The sequence below is a fragment of the Salarias fasciatus genome, chromosome 17 (genome assembly GCF_902148845.1).
Source record: "Salarias fasciatus chromosome 17, fSalaFa1.1, whole genome shotgun sequence".
Taxonomy (NCBI): Eukaryota; Metazoa; Chordata; class Actinopteri; order Blenniiformes; family Blenniidae; genus Salarias; species Salarias fasciatus.
Window position 1 is genome coordinate 2824861 of NC_043761.1, and position 26792 is coordinate 2851652.

At 44.9% G+C, this 26792-nt stretch overlaps 1 protein-coding gene across 1 annotated transcript in view; it reads left to right on the forward strand.

Moving 5' to 3' along the window:
• Positions 1–24045, forward strand: part of LOC115404267 (thyrotropin-releasing hormone-degrading ectoenzyme) — a 138011-nt gene extending 113966 nt beyond the window's left edge. Inside the window, exons 14-20 of the mRNA XM_030113537.1 lie at positions 7278–7425; positions 7559–7662; positions 7806–7913; positions 17594–17761; positions 19468–19608; positions 19689–19770; positions 22229–24045. Of these exons, the coding sequence (XP_029969397.1) occupies positions 7278–7425; positions 7559–7662; positions 7806–7913; positions 17594–17761; positions 19468–19608; positions 19689–19770; positions 22229–22381 (904 nt within the window). The 3' untranslated portion in view covers positions 22382–24045. The remainder of the gene's footprint in view (positions 1–7277; positions 7426–7558; positions 7663–7805; positions 7914–17593; positions 17762–19467; positions 19609–19688; positions 19771–22228) is intronic.
• Positions 24046–26792: the final 2747 nt, after the last annotated feature.

Below are 26792 nucleotides of genomic sequence, written 5' to 3' on the forward strand. Positions count from 1 at the left end.
AGTCAACAAGACTCCACAGGACTCCTTCTTCTGCTTGACGGCAGCCCTTACTTCCGGTGTCCACCACCGGGTTTGAGGTTTGCCACTACGGCAAACACCACAGACCTTAAGACGACCGCTCCGAGCAGCTGCTTCGGCAATGGAGGTGAAGAACATGGTCCACTCAGACTCAATGTCCCCAGCCTCCCTCGGGACATGAGAGAAGCTCTCCTGGAGGTGGTAGTTGAAAACCCTGCTGACAGAGGGTTCCACCAGATGTTCCCAGCAGACCCTCACAACGCGTTTGGGTCTGCCAAGTCTGTCCAGTTTCTTCCTCCGCCAGCGAATCTAACTCACCACCAGGTGGAGATCGGTCCACAGCTCTGCTCCTCTCTTCACCCGAGTGTCCAAAACACGCAGCCGGAGGTCAGATGACATAACAATAAAGTCGATCATCGACCTCCGACCTAGGGTGTCCTGGTGCCAAGTGCACTTATGGACACCCCTGTGCTCGAACATGGTGTTCGTTATGGACAAACTATGGCTGGAACAGAAGTGATATTGCAGAGGACCTCTCAGGTTCAGATCAGAAAGGCCGCCTCCAGGTCCCACGTTAGCGTTGAAGTCCCCCAGTAGATCAATGGAGTTCCCAGTTGGAGCACTATCCAGCTCCTCTCCCAGGGACTCCAATACCCCTTTCACACTGCAACTAGCAGGTCGACCCGTGTTTTCGACCCACTAATAATCGCCTTTTGTGTCCTTTCACACTGCATGTAGACCCGCGTCTCACCGCCTGCTGGCGAGCCGCGTCGCTGCGTCTTCCCGCGCTGATAGTGTCCCGCGTTGATGACATCATCAGCGCGACGGAGCAAAGCGAAAGTAAACAATGCAGCGGAACACAGTCCCCGTTACCTGTAGACGAATCCCCTCTTCCCCACGGATCCAGAGGAGCTCTCTGGTCTCGCTATCTTGCCAATACTGGGTCATCTTGACAAAAGAAATCTCACACTGTGTCCAGAAACAACAACTAGCGCGCTAACGTAGCCACGCTGCGTCGACGTCATCACGTAAGTTACCGCGTCGACTCGCGTCTGCCTTTCACACTCCCTTTCACCCCTCCCACTAAAAAGCCGATAGTAGCGACCCGCTAAAAACCCGCGTCGATTGCAGGGTTGAAAAACCCGGGTCTAATGCCGAGTGAACACTTTCACACTGCCATGAGGACCCGGTTAATTAGCGAGTTTAAACGGGTTTTTTGGCCAGTGTGAAAGGGGTACAAGAAGGGTAACCAGAGAAGTAGAGCGTCGCCCAGGACGTGTTTGTCATGGAAGACCTTCCCACCCCCTAGCTCCTGGGATCATGGCACTCAAACTCCCCCGCTGCGATAAGGTGGCAGTTCAGGGTTAATTGTGTCATTTTCAGAACTGATCATGATTGCAAAATGTCCATGATTAATCACAAAATTTCCATTGTCAATCATAGAATTTACATTTTATTAATCACCGAATTTCCATCAATAGTAAATTTTGATTAATCACAGCATTTCCATAGTTAATCTTGATCAATCACACTTTCAGTTGTCTGCTTTACATTGAGTTATTTTGCATTTCAAGACCGTTTAAGTCCATAATATAAAACATTTCTCACCAGTGTCTTAATTAGGAATCAAAGAAAGAATGTCCTTTTGCTGGATTTTCCTTCAAAATAAAATTCTGCGTTGACCCGCTGGTCTACTTCAGAAATCCGTCTTAATGAAAATCCTCCAGCAGTAATGAAAGCAGGAAGAATAACCAGCAGCCTGAACAGAGACGTTCAGAGGTTTTATTAACAGATAAATAACTGTGACCTTTGTTTCGTCTCACTACTCTGTTATTTATGAATCATGTCTCATTTTTTTTAAACCCTCCTGAGATCCTCCGATGTGTTGGAATAAATACCTGCAGACGTGCCGATGCCTCGGCGGTGCGTTCGGGTTCCCGCCATAATGAGTAATCACTGTCGGATAAATATTAGCGGGCCCCGGCGGCGTCGACACTCTCATTTATTTGAGAACGGCTGCGACGCTGCGTCGGATTAAAAATCAACAGAATGTGTGAAACCTGCAGAAATCACCCGCACTAACTTTTCAAATATTAAAGATCCCCTCCAGACATGATCTGAGATTTACCAGGAAACGCTCCACCTTGAATAATGATGCACTGCTTGGATATTTTCCTGCATTTTTTTTTGTTTTAATTACCTTGAAATATAAACCTTAACATATCGACTCCTTTGTGTTCATCAAATATTAGTGATCCTATAAATATGGAAACAGGAGGCCTCGTTCAGAACGGCTGATTTGAAGGTGGACTGGCAGCTCCGCAGCTTTTCTAGAGATACGTGGAGGAGATTGGGTCAAAGTTTACCTTTTTTAAATCTGTTTTGTATAAAAAAGCAGAACTGATCAAACATCTGATCTCAAACAGCGGCTTCTGACCAGCTGCTTCCAGATGTTTCACTGTTTTAAAAATCAGTTCTGAAATTTAACGAGAGACTGAAACTCTGAGATCTTCAGTTCGACAACAGCTGATTACTTTAGAGAAGGAAACAGACTAGAGATAGACCAGTATCGGGTATCAGATCCAATACTGATTGGAGTATCGTGTATTGATACCGGATATACGACTATTGGGTGGTGTCCGATCTGATTCTAATACAAGTATCGGGTATTGATATCTGATACTGATCAGAGGATTGGGTCCAAAACCCGATACGTGATACTCATATCAGTGTCAGGTTTCATTACCTGATACAGATATAAGTATCAGTTAGTGATCCCTGATACTGATATGAGTATCAGCTGCAGGAACTGATACCAATCAGGTGGAATCTGACCCGATTCCAATATGAATATCAGGTGTTGATACCTAATACCAACGCAGGTATCAGGTGGAATCTGACCCGACACTGCTACAAGTGTCATGTATCAGTTATTGGATACCTGATACCGATACACTATGCGGTAGTTCCCGATCAGATTCCAGTGTGAGTATCGAGTATCAATATCCGATACTGCTGTAACTATCAAGTGTTGCTACTTGATGCTGATACGAACATCTGGCATTGATATGAGTATCAGGTATCAATTCCTGATATTGATAGGAGTATCAGGTATCGATACCTGTAAAAGACATGAGTATCAAGTACTGATACGTGATATCTATACACCTCCTGATTGTGATACGAGTATGGTGTATCGGGTATTGGGTATGAGTGCGTTCCTGCATAAATACTGGAAAAACAAACCCGAGGCTGAAGGAAGCGTCAGAGAAGACACATGAAATGTGTTTGTCATCATTTGACACTGTGAACGATCCACTCAGCCACTTTTCACTTGTTTCCTCTTTTATTTTTTTATTTTGCACACGCAGTGTAAATAAAGCGGCGGCGCCCCCGGCGCGACCCGACCCCCTCCCCCCCCCCCCCCCCCCCCCCTACCCCCGCCCTCGGCGACCCCACCGGCATGTGAGAGCGGAACGGTTCTCGCCTCAAATCTGATGATTTAGTCTCAGTAAATTAGCCGCTCGTTCCCTCTGCTCGCCGCCGTCAGCCGGGAACAGTCGGCGCTCGTGGGCAGAGGAGCGGCGGCGCCTCCCAGCTGCGTCCGGGATTCAAACCAACCACCGTGCCTGGATTCATGTCCCCCGCCGTCTCAGTCACGGGGCGATCCGAGAGCTGAAGACACCGCGGGACGACCTGTAATGATCGACTCTGTTCCTGCTGATTTATCTCTGCTCCCGGCTCGTTCCAGTGCCAGCAACAAAAAAAACAGAAGAAGAAGAATGAAAAAAGAAAAATGGCTGCTTATTTACAGAGATGTAACTTCAGCATTTTTGCTGAGAATGGAATTGATCAGGCTGCTTTAATCTGGGAATTAATTCCAGTCGTGCTGATTCGTCTCACAGCTCGATTGACTCAAGCAGGGCGCGCGTGTGTGTGCGCGTGTGTGCGTGTGTGTGTGTGTGTGTGTGTGCAGCTGATTTAGCGGTAATAAATGGCAGCGTGTCGGTGAGCATGTGCTTTAACAGTGATGGATTTTGTCTTTTTTTTTTTTCTTCTGTGCGTGTGTGCGCGCGCGCGCGTGTGCGTGCATGCGTGTGTGTGTGTGTGTGTGTGTACACGAGTGTGTGTGTGGCGGCAGCGCTCCCTCGTTAGCTCTCCACTGAGCCCTGCTAACGGCTAATGGACAAACAATTAACTGGCCCTTAACGATGTTAACGAGGTAATGAGCTCGTTAAGGCGGCGTCGCCGGGGGCGACCGACCCGGCGACTGTAACCAAAACACAGAGAATCCATCATCGCTCCTCTCGCCTCCACAATAAAACACCTGAACGTGAGACGTTGGGGTGTTTATTACCGGGGACAGAGCGATGACTCTTCCCGGGACGTTTGTCCTGGAAGGGAAAAGGGCAGCGGATCGATAAAATCAAAAGGTTCCGTCCCGGGCGCCGCTCCGGGGCCGGAAAGATCTTCACCCCGAGATGAGAGGCGGGACGTGAGGCGAGTCTGTGGGAGCAGATGAACCGTTCTCTAAAGTAGCCACGTCAGAAACGCCGCTTGTCTTTTACTATCCAGCTCTTTTTTGTTTTGTTTTTTGTTTTTTCTTTACATCTCTGTTTAAAGTAGCAGAAACATGAGGAGGCCTCAATGTTCCACTCAGCTGAATTTAGCTGTTCGCAGCTTTTCTAGAGATACATGGAGAAGAATCGGGCTTCACTTTTGGACCAGGCCAGCAGCTCATTTGAATTATTTTTAATAAATTATTCTAAATTCTGTTGCTCTGCGTCACATTTTCCAAATTAAATTTCTCTAAATATTGACCTCTTTTTTTGTTTTATTTTTTCCACTGTTAGACCAATTTTCCGAACTGTTAGCTCTGGTAGCCAAAGTGCTACACAAAACCAATAATGTGATAACGTCCTGTAGGATAAAATGATGAGGTGGATTAAAGCCAATAATAATAACTGTAATTTTCATGCGATTCAGGCCATTGGAGGAGAGTTGAAGGGCCGCATCTGGTCCGCGGGCCTTATGATGCCAACATCCACCCCAGGAAGAACTCAGCTCCTCCAATTTACTGTAGTTAATCAGTGAAAGTAGTGATCAATAAATGATAGCTTCAGGGGTAACAGGAAGTCAATAGTCATTTTAAGCTCATTCAGACCTCGTCTTCTTAAAATATTGAAATTTAATCAATTATTTCAGGTTTATTAGTTTATGTGATGGTAAAAATGAAAAACTGAAATTTCTAATATTTTTCGTCACACGTCCATTCGGGCGAGTTGAAGGGAAAACGGAGCATTAATCGTATTTTCGGTCAGGGGTTGAGTCAGTCGCCATGGAAACCGAGGAAAAATGCAAATTCTCTGCAAATGAACTGTGAACGAGCATCAGGGTTTTGGTAAATAAGAACAATGGAATCCAGAGAGGCGTGACTCTGGAACAAGTTTACTAGCTAACTAGCTAACTGGTTCAGTAGCTTGGGCGTTTCTGCTTTATGAGCCAGCAGTCGTTTTGTTATATGAACAGACGCCATTTTCAAAACGTTGCAGCGTAAACGATGACATTTCCAAAACATGGTCATATAAATAGATGCCATTTGCTAAATGTCATGTGAACAGACGCCATTGTATAAACAAGCACCATTTTCATAACGTTGTCATGTAAACATGTCGTTTTCAAACATTTTTATGTAAATGTAAAGTTTTTCTGGAAAAAAACAGTCGTCACATAAATGTAAATGAGTTCTAAAGTCTATTTCTTTAGTGTATTTTACTACTGAGTGTGGACTGTGCACGTGCACTGCGCGAACATGCACGCACACACACACAGCGGAGTGGAGCATTGTGGGTGGAGCCTGACGGCTGACGGTGTTTTGGTAAAATGGAAAGAAGAGGAAAAAAACACAGGCGGACCAATAAAGGAGGGGAATCAGATAGATGGTCGGCTGCTGTTGCCATGGCGACGGCCGCCCGCCTTTCTCCGTCGGTGTCGGAGTCCCGCCGGCGTTGTAAACAGGAAGTCTCCGCAGGCCCGGCGGATTATGGTAATGCCCCAGAGAGGCCAGGTGCATGATGGGAATGGAGAAAGAGGGGCTGCAGAGGAGCTTCATCCAGATTTACAGCTTCTGATCAGAGACGGTGAAGTTCAGGAGCTCCGGGTGGAAATGAAGACGGGAGAGAATCACTCTTCTTCTTCCTCTTCCTCTTCCTCCTCTTCCTCCCCCCCTTTGACAGACGGCCCCCCCTAAAGGTCGTCCTCAGGCTCTTAATCCCTCTTGGCCTCGTTCACCTGCTCGACATCGACAATCCCAATAAAAGTGATAATAAAGCTTCATCTGAGTTCAGCCGCCGTCCTCGCCTCATTAATATTCATGAGCGGTGGGCGGGGCTGAAGGTCGGGCGCAGGTGAAAAAATATAAACACAGCGCGAATGTTAATGCATGCACGGAGGATGCTGGGTAATAATCATGAGGCCGGCTCTGTCCGACCTCGGGAACGCTGCGGAGAGGTCAGAGGTCACGGCTAGAGCAGATCTACAACAGCTCCGGATTTACATTGATTTCATCGCCCACAATGCACCTGTGTGTTCCCGACCCCCTCAGACCAGAAGAACTCCATTTAATATCTCACTTTATTCAGCTGTTTATTCAGCTGTTGTTGTAAAGCTGAGTTTGACGGCACATTTAGGACTTTTTCATTATTCTATTTATACTTAATTAATTAATTAATATTGGTTGTGATTGATATTGTTTTCTAATGATAAAATGTTCGGGATATTAATTATATACGGGCAGTTTAATTAATAGTTTTGTTTTTGCTGTTTTGTTTAGAGGTTTATGGGACTGAAGTAGAACAGACTGATGACTGACTGGTTTCACACTGAAGTTCTTTTTGAATTTGGTGTCATTTGATTTAAATTGAAGCCTCTCATTCCTTTAGATATTTGTTACATCGGATTTCTTTGTCTTCCAAACATTTTAAAGGAATGTTATAAAACAATCACTTCAATTCCATTAAATTATTGATATTTAATTAAAGAGAATGACTGGTTTTATGTATTCTATGGATACTTTGAGGCGTCCTGTGTGGAAGTTGTGTTTTCTGATCCGGATGTTTTTCTTCCTGGAGACGTTTGATGTTTCGGTTCTTGAGTCCAGATCAGTTTGTTCTCTGAGAACCTGCTGCTGCTGCAGATGTTGCGCCGGATGTTGTTTCGAGCCTCCCGTCCTCACCTGAACCCTCTGCCGCCCCCCGCAGGGCGGGGTACCTCCCCCAGGGCGTCCCCCTGCAGCTGATTGGCTACCTGCCGGAGGAGCCGTCCTTCCTGCCGTGGCACGCCGCCAGCCGGGCGCTGTACCAGCTGGACAAGCTGCTGGACCGCACCGACGACTACCGGCTGTTCAGCGTAAACAGCGCCGCCGTCCGCCAGTCAGACCCTCCGCCGCCGCCGCGCCGCGTGCTGATGTGTGTGTGTGTGTGTGTGTGTGTGTTTGTGTTTGTGTGTGTGTGTGTGTGTGTGCGTGTGTGTGACACCGCAGGACTACGTGCTGAAGCAGGTGGCGGCTCGCTACCATCAGATGGGCTGGCCGACCAACGGGCCCGGCGTGGAGGGAAACGTCCTGCAGGCGTCCTACCAGACCGAGTACGCAACACACACACACGGCCCTCATGCTGACGCTAACGCCACATTAAAAACATCTGGAATGAACCACTTTAAATTCGCTGCAGAGTTCAGTGTGTGTGACGCCCCTTCCGCTGTGCTCATGAGCAAAACCTCTCCTTCAGGGAGCTGCAGCGGGAGCTCATCATGCTAGCGTGTAGCTTCGGGAACAAACAGTGCCACCGACAGGCCGTCGCCTACATCTCCGACTGGATCTCCAGCAACAAGAACAGGTACACACACACACACACACACACACACACACACACACACACACACACACACAGAAACACACAAACACACACAAATAAAGAATAATATCCCAATATTGCTAAACTTTGTTGACAACATCTCAAGAATTTTGACACTCTGTTCTAAAAAGCGTCTTTATTAAGTTCACATCGTTTTGTATTCTGAGAACATGAATAAAAACCACTAGTTCAACCTTCAGTTCTTCATTTTTAAATATCGAACCAGACGTATGGAGAGTTTAGAAACAGGCAGAGGACCCAGGACTGAACCCTGAGGGACGCCTTCCCTGTCAGAAACCCTCCAGTCCTGCTCTCTGCTGGCTCTTCCTGCAGCTCAGTTTATTTAACACGTTGTAAAAGATATGTTTAACCCTTTATTGGCCGAGTGAACAGATGAACTAACTTTCTTTTTAGTTTCCTTTGAAATCAGTCATTTTTTTATACACAGAGCAGTCAAAAGAACGTGAGCTTTTCATTTTGTCTTCATGCATTTAACTTGAAAATGTATTTAAATTAAATGATTTCTCTGCCAAAAACAGTCAATTTTTTGCCATTCTAGTCAGTTTGTTACATTTTATTTGACATAACAGTGAAGATTATTCACATTGTAAAGTATTGAAGTCCTTTATTTTTTTTTAAACTTTCCACTCGGACTGAAACGACCTCGGGCAGCGAGACGAGGCAGCGGTGTCTCTGCCGGCTGGGAATAAGTTAAAAAATGAGCATTTTTGTCCTGGTTTATCGCTCTGCTGAAGAAAAGAGAGGAGAAGCTGTAAATGTCGCATATTATTTTCACTTTCTGTCACCTGAAGGGTCTTAAAAATGTAGTTTACATATATATATATATATATATATATATATATATATATACATTTTGGACCTTCCCTTCCATTCTTCCTCTCCTTTTCCCTCCATCCCTGTTTTTGTTTTTTTTGTTTTTTATTTCCTCCGTGCGCCGCCGGCCCCCCAGCTCCCCCCCGGCTTCCTTAACGAGATCCGCAAAATTAGATTTCAAACGGCAAATTAAATAGAAACAGATGCTGCGGTTGTGTCCGGGACGGCGGGGCGCCGCGGTAGGAGGAGGAGCGCTTCAATTAAACACAGCGCCGGCCTCCGTCCGCAGGAACCCGCTCTGGAAGGGATTCTTGGAGGGAGACTGAAAAACCCACTTGTTTACCGAGCAGCCGACACATGGCGCAGGCTTCAGTTTAATCGGATGGTTTGATCCAAGAGAAAGATGGATTTGGGTGTTAAAATCAAGCGATTGACAGGAAAACAAGTTGTAACTTGTCCACACACACAGCTTGTGTTGGGACGCAGGAAGATGGGTGATAAGCTCAGTCTTGAGTTGCCATCTAGTGGTTGAAGCCGGTATGACAGCAGCAATGTAGAGGATGAAGGCAGGAAGTCTGGATCAGGGAGCAGGAAGTCTGGATCAGGGAGCAGGAGGTCTGGATCAGGGAGCAGGAAGTCTGGATCAGGGAGCAGGAGGTCTGGATCAGAGAGCAGGAAGTCTGGATCAGGGAGCAGGAAGTCTGGATCAGAGAGCAGGAAGTCTGGATCAGGGGGCAGGAAGTCTGGATCAGGGGGCAGGAAGTCTGGATCAGGGGGCAGGAAGTCTGGATCAGGGGGCAGGAAGTATGGATCAGAGGGCAGGAAGTGTGGTTCAGAGACAGGAAGTGTGAATCGGGGGCAGGAAGTCTGGATCAGAGGACAGGAAGTGTGGATCAGGGGGCAGGAAGTGTGGATCAGAGGGCAGGAAGTCTGGATCAGGGGGACAGGAAGTGGAGATCAGAGGGCAGGAAGTCTGGATCGGGGGCAGGAAGTGGAGATCAGAGGGCAGGAAGTCTGGATCAGAGGATAGGAAGTGGGGATCACGGGGCAGGAAGTGTGGATCAGAGGGCAGGAAGTCTGGATCAGAGGGCGGGAATACAGCCAGATCAAGGCTCGGTTTTCGATTTTTTAGAAATATGAAATATAAATAGCATAAATTCAAAACAATGTCTGCGTCAAATACAGTTTTGAAAATTGAATCAAGCCTCTTGCTGTGTCAATTAACCACGATTAAAAAGGTCAGTTAATGGTGAATAATGCCATTAACTCTGACTGCCCTAAAATATGTTTTATGGATCAGGTTTGATTTTGTTTCAGCTCTTTAGCGAACAGTAGCGTCAGATGGAGATGGTCAAGTTTTCAGACTCCCTGTAGCTGGAGCTAAACCTCTCTGCTGCCCTCTAGTGGCTCTGTCTAGTATGAACTCAGAAATGTGGTTGAAAAGCTAAGTTTTCTTTTCAATTTTTGTTTGAAATATTTATGATTTACTGTTGTAAATGGAAGAAATCAAGATGTTTTAGCTGTCAGAATTATTTTTATTTTTTACACCTCACATTTAGCCAGTTAGTTTGATTTCAATCAGTTTTTTGACGATTTCATTCAAAGATTCTGGTGTTTTTCATAGATTTTGGTTTCAGCTCTCAGAGTGTCGGGTCGCCCCCTGGTGGCCGTAGATCTACCAGAACCCTAAATCCAGCAGGTTCGTCCATTAATCAGTCATTCACAGCGTTTTCATTCTGGCAGTGGAAAGGTGCCCCACAAATCCACGTCCCTGCAGGATTAATCTCAGTGATTCAGGCTCTATTCAGTGGATTTAATCCCTGCAGCCGATCACATGGGCGCCCATTCTTCTTTCATTAATTAAAAAAAAATGACTCTTTTTTTCATCAAATCGCTGTGAAAATTGAAGTCTTTAAGTGAGTGTGTGTGACTGTGTGTGTGTGCGGAGGAGGGGGTCATGTGACCTGGCTTAACATATCTAGCTGAAGGAGTGACGGCGTTGAGATAAAGAGCGGCGGCCGTGTTTCTGTCTGCGCGAACATTAAAACCCCCGAGGCGGAGCGGCTCCGGTGACGGCGGCCATTAGGATTCAATCCCACCCATCAGGAGTCACCCCCCCCCCCACACACTGCCCCCCCACCACCAGAACAATGAGGGTGTAATTACAGCACCGAGCGGCTAATGCGTTAGCGGCTAATGCGTTAGCGCCCACTGTGGAGGAACCAGCCGTCCTCCTGCAGGGGCGGAACCGACGGGTTAACCCCCCCAGGAGGCAGGAACACCGTCCTCCACTGGGTTAGAGGATTAGAGCGTTATCGAGGAGTGGTTTGCGATCCACGGTTCGAGTCCAGGCTGGAAGGTTTTAGATTTTCATCTTTTGACTTGAATAAAGGAGAGGATTCCCGGAAGTTTAAAGATAGGGGATGAGACGTCCCGCAGTAAATGAACAGATAAGATGGAAAAATGAACGAAGAAATGTTGACAGTGACAGAAAAACACACGACCAAAAAGACGAAGACACAACGACTGATGAATCAGATGGACTGATGGATAAACTGAACAGGAAAGCGAAGAGGTGATATGGAATTAAAAGACAGTTCGGCTTCGTTTTCCGAATGTTTTTTAAGGCAAATGCAAGACTTTCTTTGCTCGGAGCCTGAAAATGCAGTTTTCTGAAAACGGCTGTCTCAGTACTTTTTGAAAATGCTGCGACTTGGTCGTGTGATAGATTTGGTAGTTTTCTAGTTGTCTGTCTGTAGGAATGTCCGTCTACTCTGTTCTGTTGTACCGTATTATCCTCTCCGTGTGTGTGTGTGTGTGTGTGTGTGTGTGTGTGTGGTTTCATTCCAAAGAGTTTTTAAAAAATGGAAAGTCTGTAAAATAAACCCAGAACGCCACCTGGTGAAATCCTCCAGGATCCTCCAGGATCCTCCAGGATCCTCCTCTCATGACTGCAGATCGTGTTGAGTGCTAAACCCTCAACCCTTAACCTGATCCCTGACCCCTGAACCCTCTGCTGTCCTCTGCAGTCACATTTAGAAGGTCATTTTTCTCCCTCGCACTAAATTGGAGTAAATCTTATTTTGAAAGGCAGATTGCGGGCTTCCTGTTGGATTCAGCTCTGGAGTGTCGAAATGTGATTTTTAGGTCTTAATGTGAAATAAACAAGTGAGCGTTTGATTTCTCTGTAACATTCCTACGGCCATTTTAGTGCGTCTAGGTGGCGCTAGCAAGCATATTTTGGTAGTGAAGGAGTTACTTTTTCAATTTAGCAAATTTTTTCCAGCTCATGATGCTCAAACAGAATTAAAGCTGCTTCAGAATCAGCTCTGAAATGATTCTGAAAATATTCTAGGAAAAGTTTGTGAAACAAATCTGAATTCATTTCTTAAACCAGCTTCAACACGAGTCTGGAAATACTCTGAAAACCAACTCTGACGGGCTCCTGAACTGTTCTGAGGCTAGAAAGACCTGCAGACGGGTCCAGAACCAGTCTGGAATCAGGTCCAGAACCAGTCTGGAATCAGGTCCAGAACCAGTCTGGAATCAGGTCCAGAACCAGTCTGGAATCAGGTCCAGAACCAGTCTGGAATCAGGTCCAGAACCAGTCTGGAATCAGGTCCAGAACCAGTCTGGAATCAGGTCCAGAACTAGGCTGAAGCCAGTCTACAAACTGGTTGGAAGCTGGTTTAATTTCAAATGAGTTGAAAACTTTTCTAAAACTTTTCTAACAGTTTAAACTTTTTTAAAGCTTCCGAACGTCTCGATCCCGTGTTTGACGCGTGGACGCCGGGTTACGTGCACGTAGCCGTGCACGTATGACAGGCCTCCGCCCAGACGCCGACCGCCCCGACCGAGACCCGGCTCCGACTCCACGGACTTTAAATGTGTCCTCAGCTTCAGCGGAGAACCTGATGAACACTCAGAGTGACATTTAGACACACACACACACACACACACACACACACACACACGCACGCACGCACAGACAGCAGATGGCGAGCAGGCATGTTTACCATCAAAGTGGGAGTTGGATGCTGAGGAAGAAGCCGAGCGAGGCGGAGATATTTCAGGAGAGAGTCGGAGCTGGAGGACATAAAACATCCTCTGCAGACCTTTAAAACACACACACAGACACACACACACACTCACACACACACACACACGCGCGCGGTGCTGTGTTGGTTAATGGGACGGCAGCCATCTGGAGGTTTCCTCTCACTTGATTTTCGGAGGAGAAAAAACACGAACGCTGTGATTTTTAGGAGCGGCGGCGTCGGGAGGTTCTCCTCCACGTTCCGCCGGATGAACGACCTGCGAGTGGATTATGCACACCGTTATCTGCTCACACACACACACACACACTCACACACACTGAGGAATACTCACTACGACTCAGTGTTTGGCAGATGTCGCCTGAGAAGGACTTTAATGCCGCAGTCAGCAGTAACGTGGAAGTCAGCCTGTGTGTGTGTGTGTGTGTGTGTGTGTGTGTGTGTGTGTGTGTGTGTGTGTGTGAGAGAGGTCTACTCTTAAGTGGAGCATCTCTAAAATGATTTCCCAGGTCGCTGAGTGATGTAATTGTCCCTGCATCAGTCGCTCTGCGCTCACAGGACATACAGGACACACACACACACACACACACACACACACACACACACACACACACAAACTTACACAAGTCTTTTACCTTCAGAGGACACATATTTCTTTGCAGACTGAGGACTTACACACACCCATACACGCCAATTAACTTTGCATGTGAATTTTGGAAACTGGATTAATCGCTGCATTTCTGCAGTTAATTGAGATTAATCGCATTTTGAATTACTTTGCATTTAAAGGCAGTTTTAAGTGAACAATATAAACCGTTTCTTACTACAGTGGGTGCGTTTACATGCAAGAAATAACCCTTTTTTAACCAGAATATTCGCAATAACCCGGTTGCGCACAGCCATGTAAACATGTGCAAAAACCTGAATATGCTCATATTCCGGTTTTTAAAAACCTGAATATTACCCCTGGGTTACTCCTTTTCTAACCTGAATTTCTGGTCATGTAAACGCGCATCGGAATATCCCGGTCGAAACGGACATGAAATACTGCTCTGCGCATGTTCTACCCACAAGGAATCTCGGTCATTTGAGTCCAGGAACTACTTGTGACACAGTTTAGCTGCTACTAAGTAATTAAAATGTGCCAAAACAATCGTTCAGTTCTTCTCTTTAACTGAAAAAAACGGTGCATCGCAATATTAAACATATTACCACGTCTCGCTGGCTTACTCTTTTTCTAACAACATGCAGAGAGAGCCTGCAGCGCCCTTCTTCTTCTGTGGTGTCTGTGTAAAATAAGGTTGAACATGCAAACAGCACACCTAGTGGCATAAAGTGCAAATGCAGTCATGGCGTCCTCTGTGCTCTGCGGTTTGAATGGGGATATCCCTGATCATGTAAACAGGAGTAACTCTGTCTGTTTAAGCATGTAAACGGGTTATTCCAAATGATTCAGAAACCGGAATATTGACCTTAACCCGAATATTGAGTGCATGTAAACGTAGTCAGTGTTTTGATTAGGAATCAAATGAAGACAAAGAGTTTCCTTTTTGACCTTTTCTTTCAAAATAAAGTTGATCGATGATTTTCAAATTGGAAAAGAAGAACCTCACTTTAATTGTGCCATTAATCGCAATTGTTTTAATCTTTTGACAGCCCTACATAAATAATTTCGATTAACTCTGACAGTCCAGAGATCAGTGATGTACTGTAGAAAGACGCCCCCTGCTGGTCGCACATGTTATAAGCCTTACTGTGCAAATATGGACCGAGGGTGAGGGCGCGATTGGAATAGAAGTTTTTCTTCTTCTTCTTCTTCTTCTTGAGTGTCGTAGAGAGATCAAACCAACGCTCACCTGTTCGTCTCATCAAGATCTAAAAATAATGCTCCGACACCCCCGACCTAAATCTAACAGGAAGTCCACAATCTGCCTTTCAAAATAAGATTTTTGCTGAAATTTCATTTTTGCAAAGCAGTTCTCTCCTCCTTCAAGGTGTTTGTCGTGAAGACCTAAAACGTGACTGAGGAGAACCTGCTGAACAAAGATATTGAACTACTTTGCAATAAAGCATGGTGTGGATTTTAAATGAATCAGCCTTCACGGTTGGAGTTCTAAACCCTGCCTTGCTCCTGCCCTCATCCGCCTCGATCGAGTGGCGAGTGTGGCGAAACCGTGACTCCCATCAATGAAAAGAGAGCATGAGAGGCGTCACAAGGTCCTTCCGGAGAAGATGGTGGAAGATGTGTGGGGAAAATGTGACGATATGAATCTGTTTTCACACAAGAAGAAGGCGTTTCCTTTCTTTCTGTCAGCTGTGATGGAGTCTGATGGGAGAAAATCTCACGTTTTTCCCAAACTGAGGCTCCTAGAGTCTAAACTGTGAGTCTGACCGCTTTAAAAACCACACAGACTGAAAGAAAACTGATCTTTTTCTTCTTAAATTTACCCAAAATTAATGGATCAGGGAGCAGTTTACTCCCCAGGAGAAATGATTTTTTTTCTGCCGAGTCACACTCGAGGATCACGTGACTCTTATGACCACATATGGACGTCGACTCTGTCAATCAAACTTTACACACTTAAACTGTCCATTTCACCCTTTCATCTGGCTCATTCTCAATACTTATTTACCATTAATTAGTTGACTAACGTTAATGTCGTTGTTCTTCTTACCCAGCCGATTTGTTCCAGTCCTTCCTGTTGCTGCTTTCTTCTTTTCTTGAATTTCTCTTCGGCGTTTCGCCTCCTTCACTCCGACTGGAGTGTTTCTCACTGCAGGTGTGAGATCGCTCTCCTCGCTCCGCACGACCTTGATTTTAGATTGAGTCGTGTGTGTGTGTGTGTGTGTGTGTGTGTGTGTGAGAGAGAGATGGAGGGAAATAGTTTTTTTCCTTGTTTTCATTCTATCAAACCCTTCGTGTTCCATTGTTTTTGTGTGAAAACGCTCCAGAAAAAAAGATTGATTGATTGTTTTCTCCTGAATTTGTAGTTGTCATGAGGACTAACAATCGTAGTATGTAGGCTGAACACACACACACACACACACACACACACACACACACACTTACGCGGTTTTGTTGTGTATTCATAATTTAGCTGCCAGCTGAGCTCACTGTATTGTGATGGACATTTATAGCTGCGCTTTACTGGCAATTTAGGTCAAGTACAAACACACACACACACACACACACACACACACACACACACACACACACACACACACACACACACACAGCTGTAACAGTATGAAGACAATGTTCACCTTTTCATTTTAGCTTGTGGACGCTTCAGGTCACTAATCAGATGGAACTGTGTGTGTGTGTGTGTGTGTGTGTGTGTGTGTGTGTGTGTGTGTGTGTGTGTGTTAAACTCACGTAAGTTGAAAATGTTACATAAAATCTGTTTTTCATTAAAATAAACATTTCATGACATGAAAAATGGTTTAATTTCAATCAAAATATGAATTATGAGCAGTTTTCTTTCACCATAAACGTCATACATGATGAAAGTTTGGTGACATATGAACAGTTTTAATGGGTATTATGAAATGTTTTCATTGTATTTTGGTAATTTTCTACTAATTGGTCTGAATCAGTCGTTAAGTTCCACGGCAACCTTTGAGTGGAAATGGAGAACTCTGGTTGTGTTCTGGGTGTCCGTTACACGGTATTGACACTCGTAACCACTGAAAACGCGACTTTTTGAAAACACTCCGACTGTGTGTTGGTTAATCAACAAACTTTTTTTTTTTTTTTAAAGTTTTGCAAATTTGTAGCTAGCTAAGAAGGCTAAAAAGATGCTGATTCCATCTTTTCATCGTTTTCTGTGAAAACAGACTTTATTTTGAAATTTTCTGTGAAGAGAACCAAATGTTTTAAACAGTAAAGATGCAAAAATATATTTACTATTTTTTTTTTTTTTAACAGATGAACTTTTTGTTTGTTCTGAAATAGCAATGCTAATTTTACATAAAAAACAAGCCAGATAATCAATCCAGATTATTGAGACAACGGTTAGCTTAACATTAGCATGTTAGCAATATAATTTTCGCTGACACTGAGGCTGTTTTAGACTTTTTTTTTAAATCAAATTTTAGATCAAATTGAAGTATTTTACTAAGAGGAACGTAAACTGTTTCAACTGACTCGTCTTAGAAGAAGTTTAAAAAGTGTGTTTTCCCATTTTAGACCAGATATCAGCATTTTCTTAGCTAACGCTAACTTTCACGCTCACAACGAGTTTCTACTTTCAAATGAAAAAGTAATCTTGGTAAACGCTCTAAATTATTTTCCATTTTTTTAATGATTCTCCACAAATGGAGTTCATTTAAAATGTCCTCTGCCCATTTATGCAGCATTTTTAAAAATTTATCTCGTTTTCTGTAGTTGTAATAATTTGGGAACTGTGAATGTTTCCAGGTGTAAATGGAGTAAAGCCGCCGGGCCGGGTCCTCGGCAGGTTAATGGAGGAGATTAGCAGCAGCTGGTAAACAAGCTGGAGCGTTCGGCCTTCACGCCGTACGGTAATTAACTTCCTGTATGACTGTGACCGGTCACGGCGCCGCGCGCTCCGGTCACGGCGCTCCGGTAATGTTCCGGCCTCAGAGGAGCTGATATCCGACATTCAGCCTGGAAGTTCCTCCACAGCCTGCAGGTCTCAGGATTCAGCTCCCACACCGGGAATCCGTCGCTTGTTGACTCCGGCGTGTTTCAGCCCGGCTCCGGGTTTTAACGGTCTCCTCTGGTCTGGTTCGACCCCCCCCCCCCTGCAGGATCCCCCCCAACATCCGGGACATCGTGTACTGCACCGGGGTCAGCCTGATGGACGAGGACGTCTGGGAGTTCATCTGGATGAAGTTCCACTCGTCCAACGCCGTGTCGGAGAAGAAGATCCTGCTGGAGGCCCTGACCTGCTCCGACAACACCTTCCTGCTCAACAGGTACCCGGACCAGCTGGTCCCAGCTGGTCTACCCAGTCCCAGCTGGTCCACAGAGTCCCAGCTGGTCCACAGAGTCCCAGCTGGTCTACCAAGTCTCAGCAGGTCTGCCAAATCCTTGTCGATCCATTGATCCCAGACGGTCTCACCAAATCCTAGCCAGTCCAACGAGTCCCAGATCCTCTGAGTTCAAATTGACACATCGAGTCAAAGTAGACCTACCGAGTCCCAGCAGGTCCCCCGAGTCCCAGCAGGTCCTCCACGCTGGAAAAGAGTCTTTTCACCAGAAACATAATAATCTGCCGATGATGAAATCATTTACCAGAACTAGGAGACCCTCACTGAAAACCAGATCCAGACTCTCAAAACCAGACGCTTTCACTGATAGGGTAATTCCGTAAAGACAACATTTAACAATAGGAAATTGATAAAGGATGCTTCTTCTTCTTCTTCTTCTTCTTCTTCTTCTTCTTCTTCTCTTCTTCTTCTTCTTCTTCTTCTTCTTCTTCTTCTTCTTCTTCTTCTTCTTCTTCTTCTCCTTCTTCTTCTTCTCCTCCTTCTTCTTCTTCTCCTTCTCCTTCTCCTTCTCCTTCTTCTTCTTCTTCTTCTTCTTCTTGACTTTTCAAACCAACAAACATTCCATCTAAATGAAAGCCAAACATTTCCATCCATTCAAAGCACTCTGAGTTCCTGCGGTCTTTGAATGCAGCACGGCGTCTCATTGTGGTCAAGTCTTCATTCTGGGCTCTGATTGGACGGAACAGAACCAGAGAGACGCAAATAGAATCAAAGGTGCACAGAGAGTTTTACCCCGAGGCCTTACATGTATGTTAATCCAGCCGCAGGGCTGCGCGCGCGCGCGCGCGCGCGTGTGTGTGTGTGTGTGTGTGTGTGTGTGTGTGTGTGTGTGTGTGTGTGTGTGTGTGTGTGTTACCGCTGCAGACGTATGTGCGAACGTGAACTGAGTATTTTTTCAAGGACTAACTGCTGCTGCTGTCTCCGCTGGAGAAAAATAGCAAGGATGGATCTCACGCATACTCAAAACTGAACAGCGAGACAGGTCCGTGCACGGGCGCGTGCACGTACGTGTGTGTGTGTGTGTGTGTATGTGTGTCTGTGTGGAGTGAGGTATCGATTTCTAAGCCACAGTAAACTCTTGTGCAATCAGAGCGGCAGCACTGCATGTTCAGATAGCAGCTATCACACACACACACACACACACACACACACGCACACACACACACACACGCACACACACACACGCACGCAGCTCAACCACAAAAACACCCTGATTGGTCACACAGGAAATGGTTTCAGCACAGAGGGATTGTGGGAAAAGAGGGAGAAAATTGATTTGGGGGTTTAATGAAAAGACGGCGGCTACAAACAACCAGATAACACACACTCTCACACACACACACACACACTCACACACACACACACACACACACACACACACACACTGAGGAAAGTGTATTTAAAAGCAATGCCGCGGCAGATCAGGGAGCCGGCTGTGACTTGTTTGGAGTAATCAGATTACTGTGGGGCTCTGGACCGGGGTCAGAACTCCTGACGTTCCCTTCAGACTCGACGACCTTTGAACCTTCAGCTGAAGCTTCCGAGCCGAATCTGAAGACACTCGGTGAGCCGGAGCTGCAGCCGCTCCAACGGGACCACGGTTTGATTCCCGGGGTTTCCTCCCCCTCCAGGCTCCTCAACCTGTCCCTGACCTCTGACCTGGTCCCGGAGCAGGACGTGATCGACGTCATCATCCACGTGGGGAGGAACCCTCAGGGCCGGAACCTGGCCTGGAGGTACTTCAGGGAGAAGTGGGACGTCCTGAACGCCCGGTGAGGAGAGCGGCGGGGGGGCGGGGCCCGGGGGGGCGGGGCCATGTCGGACCGCCATGTTAAACCCTCTCTGCGCTCAGGTACGGCGAGGCGCTCTTCATGAACTCCAGACTGATCGGCGGAGTCACGGAGTTCCTGAACACGGAGCGAGAACTGAACGAGGTAAAGGTCGAACTCCGGCTGTCCACAGTTCTCACATTCCTGTTCTGAATGTCTTCTATATTACGACTCCTGCACTGATTTATATCTTCTACACTCTATCTCCTCATGGAATGGCCAGAAGGATTCATTCTATGTGTTATAGATCTACGTTGAGCAGAGAGATCGTAGAATAGCCTGTCGGGCTCATTCTATGTGTTGTACGCTGCAGAAAAGGATAACCTGAAGACAAGATGTCAACACTAAATTAAAGAAAATTACTCTTAAAACTAGTGAAATTATCTGTCCATGCAGCACGTTAATTTTACCTAAAAAGAGATCTTGATATAAGAATATTAAATCGAGAAATAAGTCTCTATATCTTAAATATATCAAAATATCAATATATCGTAAATATAACAAGACTGTTGAACTTGGTAAGATTTTGAATTTTTGCAGTTTTTGCAGTGTAGATCTGTGCTGAAGTTTCCCGTCCACCTGACCAACCAGTGACGGCGAATCACCAGCCTGTGTCGCCAGGAACGTAGACGTATAAAGATAGACTACACATGGGGCGGTGGGGCGGCCATCTTGGTCCAGTGTTAATCAATCAAAAAAATCAAAACGATCAATGTAAAAACAGAATTTTGATCAAATCCCGATTTCACTATGAAATGTTTAAATATAACATTTATATTTAATTGTCTGGTCATTTGATGCTATATTAGCTTCTTCCGAACAGCAGCAGGATGAACGAGTTCAGTCTTCAGATATTCCCGTGAATAAACGTCAGGATTTGACGACGTTCAGACTGAAGAAAGAGAAATGAAGCTTCTGCTTGTTCCACCGGCGTCGCGGTAAAAGCAGGAAGAAGATTTCAGTGTTTTTATCCAGAGAGGAGAGTCCAGCTCGTCCAGGTTCATATGGAAGAAAGAAAAACCAAGAAATGAGTCAGGAAGGAAAAAAAAAAAAGATTAGAAGAACATTAAATGTGAAACAAGGAGGAGGAAGAGGAGGTAAAAGTAGAAGAAGAGCCGGACTCATGATAATAATCAGTAGAAGAAGAAAGGCTGGACTTTCCTCCGTCGCTCCAGTGAATCTGTCAAACTCCACTCCGCTGAGTTTCCTGAATCCTTCCTAAAATCCTCAAATGAACAAAGTTTCTGCTCCGAAGAGGAAGAGGAGGAGGAGGAAGAGTCTCACCTCTCCTGCCCGTTACTTTAAGTCTCACTTTGATGCCTCCGTTTTCCCTCCGTTCTTTTCCTCTAATTACCAACCTTTGAGACAAAGTTTCTCCTTAATTAGTGACTTTTTAAAAAGACAGTTTAGCTTTTTAATAACGGCGGTTTTCCCTCTTCAGCAGCCTTCAGGTCAAAAAGAGCTTTAAAGAGAAAAAACTGGTCCAGAATCAGTTTCATGTCAACAGAAAAGTCCTTTTAGTCGCAATTAATCACATTTTCAGTTTAAAACTCTGGTTTTGTATTTGAAGGCAGTTTGAAGTCTTGAATGTGAAACTGAATTATTAACATGTGGATTAATCATGATTAACTGTGGAAATTCCTCGATTAATCATAAGCAAGAAAGTCAGTCTTTTGACAGACTGATCAGTTTCAGCCTTTTCCAAAAATAAAATAAAAACCTGGTGTGAAAATAAACTTCTTATTGTGCGATAAGCAGGTCCCGCAGAATTCATTTGAATGAGCTGAATATAAATGATTACTTTATTTTGAATCTTTAAGTCATTTTAGTAGTTTTAACTGTCTTCAAAGCTGTGTTTTGTTTTTTTTTTTCATTTCACTCTACTTTTTAATATTTTTTAAAATCTCTTTTAGCAATTTCTTTTTTTTAACTGCTGTCATCACTTTGACTCTTTAGAAATTAGAAATTTCAAAATAATATTTTTTTTTCTTTGTTTGGAGGACTCATTTAAAACATTTTAGCATTTTTTTCTCACTCATTTTAGTCATTTTAACAGTTAAAATTTAAAGAATAAAAAAAAAAAAAACAATCAGAAAAAAAGTTTACATTTGGCTCGTTTTGCTTTTTTCCTTCATGTTCAGCCAGAAGATGAGAGTCCTTCAGAATAAACAGAAATAAAATGAAGGAATTTTTTTTAATTGATTTTTTTTCTCTCCTGCCGGCTCCAGGGAGCCGTTACAGCGGGGCTAAAGAGCCACATGTGGCCCCAGAGCCACAGGTTGAACACCGCTGGACAGGATGCACGTTTTAAAATCGCTCTGCTGCTTCTTAGTCTCCACAAAACCCTCCTGCTTCTAAAACCCTCTTTAGAAAGAGTCTATTGAACATGTGGAGCAGCTGGATTAGCATTAGCATGCTAATCTGTCAGCAGCTAATCTCTCGTCTGAAGCTCATTGGTTAAACACCACCGCTGCCTCCAGAAGCCCCTCCCCCCGCTCGCTTGTTCCTTTCTTCTGTTCTGATCTCGTCTTCTTCTTCTTCCTCGCCTCCCCTCCCCCCCTAGCTGAAGGACTTCATCCAGTCCAGCGGCGTGGGGGCGGGGCCGGCGCTGCCGCGGGCGCTGGAGATCGTGGAGGGCAACGTGCGCTGGCACCGCCTCCACCGGCGGCAGTTCTACCAGTGGCTCCGCAAGCCGCCGGGCGCCAACGCCGGCTAGCGCCGCGGCGGGGCCACTAAGCTAGCGGGACCGCTAAGCTAGCGCGGATCGCTAGCTTCACGGACGCAGAATGAAAGACAAACCGAGGAGGAGGAGGAGGACTGGCCCCGCCCCTTCAGCCTCCCGATGGCTTCTGTTTTCAGAGAGACTCATTCTTCAGACCTGGATGTTTCTTCGCTGTGCGGCGGCGGCGGCTAACCTGGTCTCTGTGCTGTGAAAAGCGGGGCTAAATCCTCCCGTTAGCTAATCATCAGTCCCTTCCTGGTTGTTTCCATGGTAACACCTTCACCCGGCTGAACCTGACATTGATTGGTGAAGGTCGGCCAATCAAAGCTAACGTTAGCCACATGCTGTTGTTACGCTAGTTGCTAAATCCCAAACTTCACCACTTTAAAAAAAGAAAAAAAATATCTTCCACCTACCAAGTTTTCCCTTTTCGGTCTCAATATAGTGAGAAAAAGAAAAATAATAGTTTTATTAAAAAAACTACACACAACTTGCAACAGTGGAGGATGAATAATAGAATGATGCGTTCATGAGCAGCTTGGAAATCGTAACGTTCTGAAGTTCAACTGGGGATTAAGAACATTTAGGAGGATTTCAGGCGCTAAATATGACGTCCGAACATCCAAATGCTGAATTTCTTCAGAATGTATGAATAAGGTGAAACTTGCCAAACCTCGTTAGCCTAGCATACATAGCTAGCTAGCTACCCAAAACATTTCTATATGTGTAGAAGTAAAGTTTAAAGTTCTGATCAACTTTACGAGCATCAATAATACAAACGTGACTCATCCTTCCATAAATCGGAAAACAGGAGGCAAACTGGTAACTTTACCAGTTCCCATGACCCTGAACGCACCACAGTGACCCTGAACGCACCACGATGAGAGATGATTCTCTGAGTCTCTGCGGCTGACGGTCATTCTAAGTGTCCTCACAAGTCACTCAGTTCAGGATTTTCAGATTTGACTTTGCGGAATGAATCACAGTAGAGTATAAAACTACCATTAAGATACTTTTTGAACTAAGTTTTCTATTTTAAAAGAAAAAAATGCGACATTTATTGCTTAAAAACAATCTCTAAATATAGAAACATTGATGGAAGGTCCATGATAGCGTAGATCGGAAAAAAAACCCTAAAATTAAAAAAGATGGTTCTTTGCAGAAAATGACGTTTTGCAGGAACACAGATCTGCAGGTAAACACTTTCATTTACACTGATCTATTTTCCTAAAACTAAAATGCCCCCCCGCCCCCATGTTGCCCCAGTGAGGGACTCTTCAGTAGTTTGTATCTCATTTTGTCGACGACCCTCCGTCGTTCCGCGGAGCACAGGACCAGGACGGAGAAGGTTTCAGCCTCGTCAGCCGCCGCAGAACAGTGGAACGCTGACGAACTGGACGCAAAGACAGACGCCGGATTCTGAAAATCCATCCGAGTCCGGATGAATGTTGGATTCTAGGAGGAACATTCTGGGATTTTTATGATTTTTGTTTATTTGCACAGAGGAATTCGGTCACATCGAGGGTTTTAGCGGTGGAAAGACAAACTCTTCATGAGGAGGCGGAGTTTCGAAGAGGATTTCCACGGCGGCGCCAAAACAAGGAAGGATTGTTGGAGAACTCTGGAAAATGACCTTTAAAAAAAAAAAAAAAAAAAAAGAAAAAAGGAAGCAAACGACCTTCCGCTGCGTTGAACTTCCAGACTTTAGTTTCTGTTAGATTCCAGCTTTGATGTTAACAATTGAGCCATATACACTTTAATGGGCCTGCCTGCTTCTATACACTGTGTGTCCAGTGACGTGTGTGTGTGCGTGTGTGCGTGCGCGTGTGTGACGGAGGTAACGGCCGCGCCCGACGGTTCTCTAACTGTTGATGATGTGAAATAAAAAAAATAATAATAAAATAAAAGGATCCTGCATTTTGAACCTTCCTCGTCCCGTCGGACTGATTTCAGTCCACAGGCGGAAAAAACACCAGAACCCACGAACGCTGTAAATGACGCTAACGGGACGAGGCCGTCGTCACGGTAACGGTGGGGTAAACACGGTGGTGGCTTGGGACCAAACTTTTGAGGGGAAAAGGTCTTTAATCATACTTCCTGTTTACACTGCTCTGGGTTTTTTCTTGTGTTTTCTGATTGGACGATATTAAAAAAGAAAATGGTAAACCTTGTTGTGTGTGTTCAATCTGTCATTAATGAAAAGAAATTTCTGGATTTTTCTGATTGTGAATTATGTTTATTTAAAAAATCCGATAAAATCTGAGTAGAATCAATGCCAATTTTCAAAATAAAAGGTTTAGATTTTACCACAAAAAAGCATCAAATCAGATATGAAATTAGTTTTCAGTCAAAAGGATCCAGAAATGATTGGGATTTGAATTTCTTTTTCTTTTTGTTGCTACGTAGCGTTAGCCGTTAGCATTAGCATCCTCCTGAATTAATTTCCTCCATTAACAGTCTTGTTACAGCATAATTCTGAGCTGATATCTGGCTGCTTCCTGAACTCCTGACTCCCAGTTTCTGAGCAGTCGGTGCAGTTTTACTCGTTTCTCCTGTTTCTACCTATAGAAAAGCTGCGGACTCTGATCTTTGAAAATATGTCAGTTTCTGACTGAACGTTTGAGTGTTCCCTGTATTTTCCGCCTGTTTCTCCTGGTCGTTCGGCGCAGAGGAGCCATGTTACTCCAGGTACACTCTATTCTTCAATTCATATCTCTAGAAAAGCTGCGGACTCTTCAGATTCTTTTCGTGTTTCGTTCGTTAGCTTCTGTGCTTACAGTCTTCCAGTCTGTTTTACAGTCTGATTTAAAGTTATTTTCAGTTAAACTCGTTTTTTTCTTTTCATATCTCTAGAAAAGCTGTGGACTCTCCATCCTCTCAGTTTGTTTCAGAATATGCTTTAATGGAGCCACTTATTGGGGGGAAATATGTGAAAGAATGAAAACCGTTCCAGAGTTTGGCCTCAGAAACAATCATTCAATGAAGACAGTTTTTTTTTTACCTTCTCTCAATAATTCACTCTGTCTTCCTTTGATGTTCGTCACCACGACGACCACGATTGTTAACTCATGCCGTTTGGTCGGTGTGAGTTTTTCCCACAGGTGACGGCGGCGGAGTCGCTAACTCGGCGACAGCGGTGGCAGCCGGTTACCGTGGGAACCGCCGGGATGTCAGGCGGCCCACTTTCCCTCCGACATGTCAGGACAAATCGAGGCCGACTAAAAGTTCTCAATAATTAAACTGAGCAGAGTTAAAGAGCTGACAGCCTGTCAGGATTCAAACCGGCAACCTCCTGTGAGACAGAGAGAGAGAGAGAGAGTAAGAAAGAGAAACAGAGCAAGAGAGCAAAAGACAGAGAAACAGACAACTTCAACATTACCTGAGTGATGAATGACATTAATGCTTTTTTCCAAGGCATCATGGGAAATAACACCGTGGATGCAGAGGAATTTGTGTATGTGTGTGTGTGTGTGTGTGTGTGTGTGTCAAAGTTAAAGAAAAGCAGGTTTATATTTGACATATCAATAAAAACTGAAGATGAGGCCGTTGAAGGTTCTGGTGGTTCCACTCTGGAGCTGCAGGGGGCGGCGGTGAGCCAAGGTCTGCTTTAATTCTACCTTCTATGAACTTTATCAGTTTGGTTTGACTGGCGACAGAACGGAGACGACCTGGACATCATGCAAATGAGGTCCAACTGTGTCTGAGCTTTTATTTTGATACACACGTAACAGGAAGAGCGGCTGAATGGAATCAAACGCGCAACCCTTCTCACTCCCGGTCTGGTTAAAATCAATGGTTTGGCTTCACTAAACTACAGGAACACAATAAAACACAGCCACCGATAGCACGGGCAACATCACAATATCAAAATAAAAGCACAAAAACACAACGAATTCCACGATCCCAAACTCCCATGATGCATTGCGGCATGTGACACTGCTACAATAGTCTTTTGCTGTTTGAGACCCAAAATAAATGTAACCATAATCACACTGTCACAGTTTTTTTTGTTTTTTGTTTTTTACATAAAAACCTTAATGTCTTTGCTGCTCTCAGCATTCGTTCGTAGCAATAATATAATTTTCTAGACTGTTCTGAATGCAACGTGCTAGTATTGATCATGTGAGCAGTGAGTGCTAATGTCGCTACAAGCAGGAATGGCAGAACGCGTGTTGTGTGTTAAGCAGCAGGCAGAAAGAAGAAAAGTTAAAATACAAGTGTAAATGTAAAAAAGAGAAAAAGAGTGAAACTTCTATATTTTAGCATTCATGAGAGGCTGCCGCCTGTGAAGCTGTAATTGCGGCTGATGTGAGTCTGTGGTTTCCTGAAGAGCCGAACATTCATCTGCGCTTCAGAATCTCATTTCCAGTCGCGTCCCGTCACTTTAGCGGTTCCTCGTTACGGC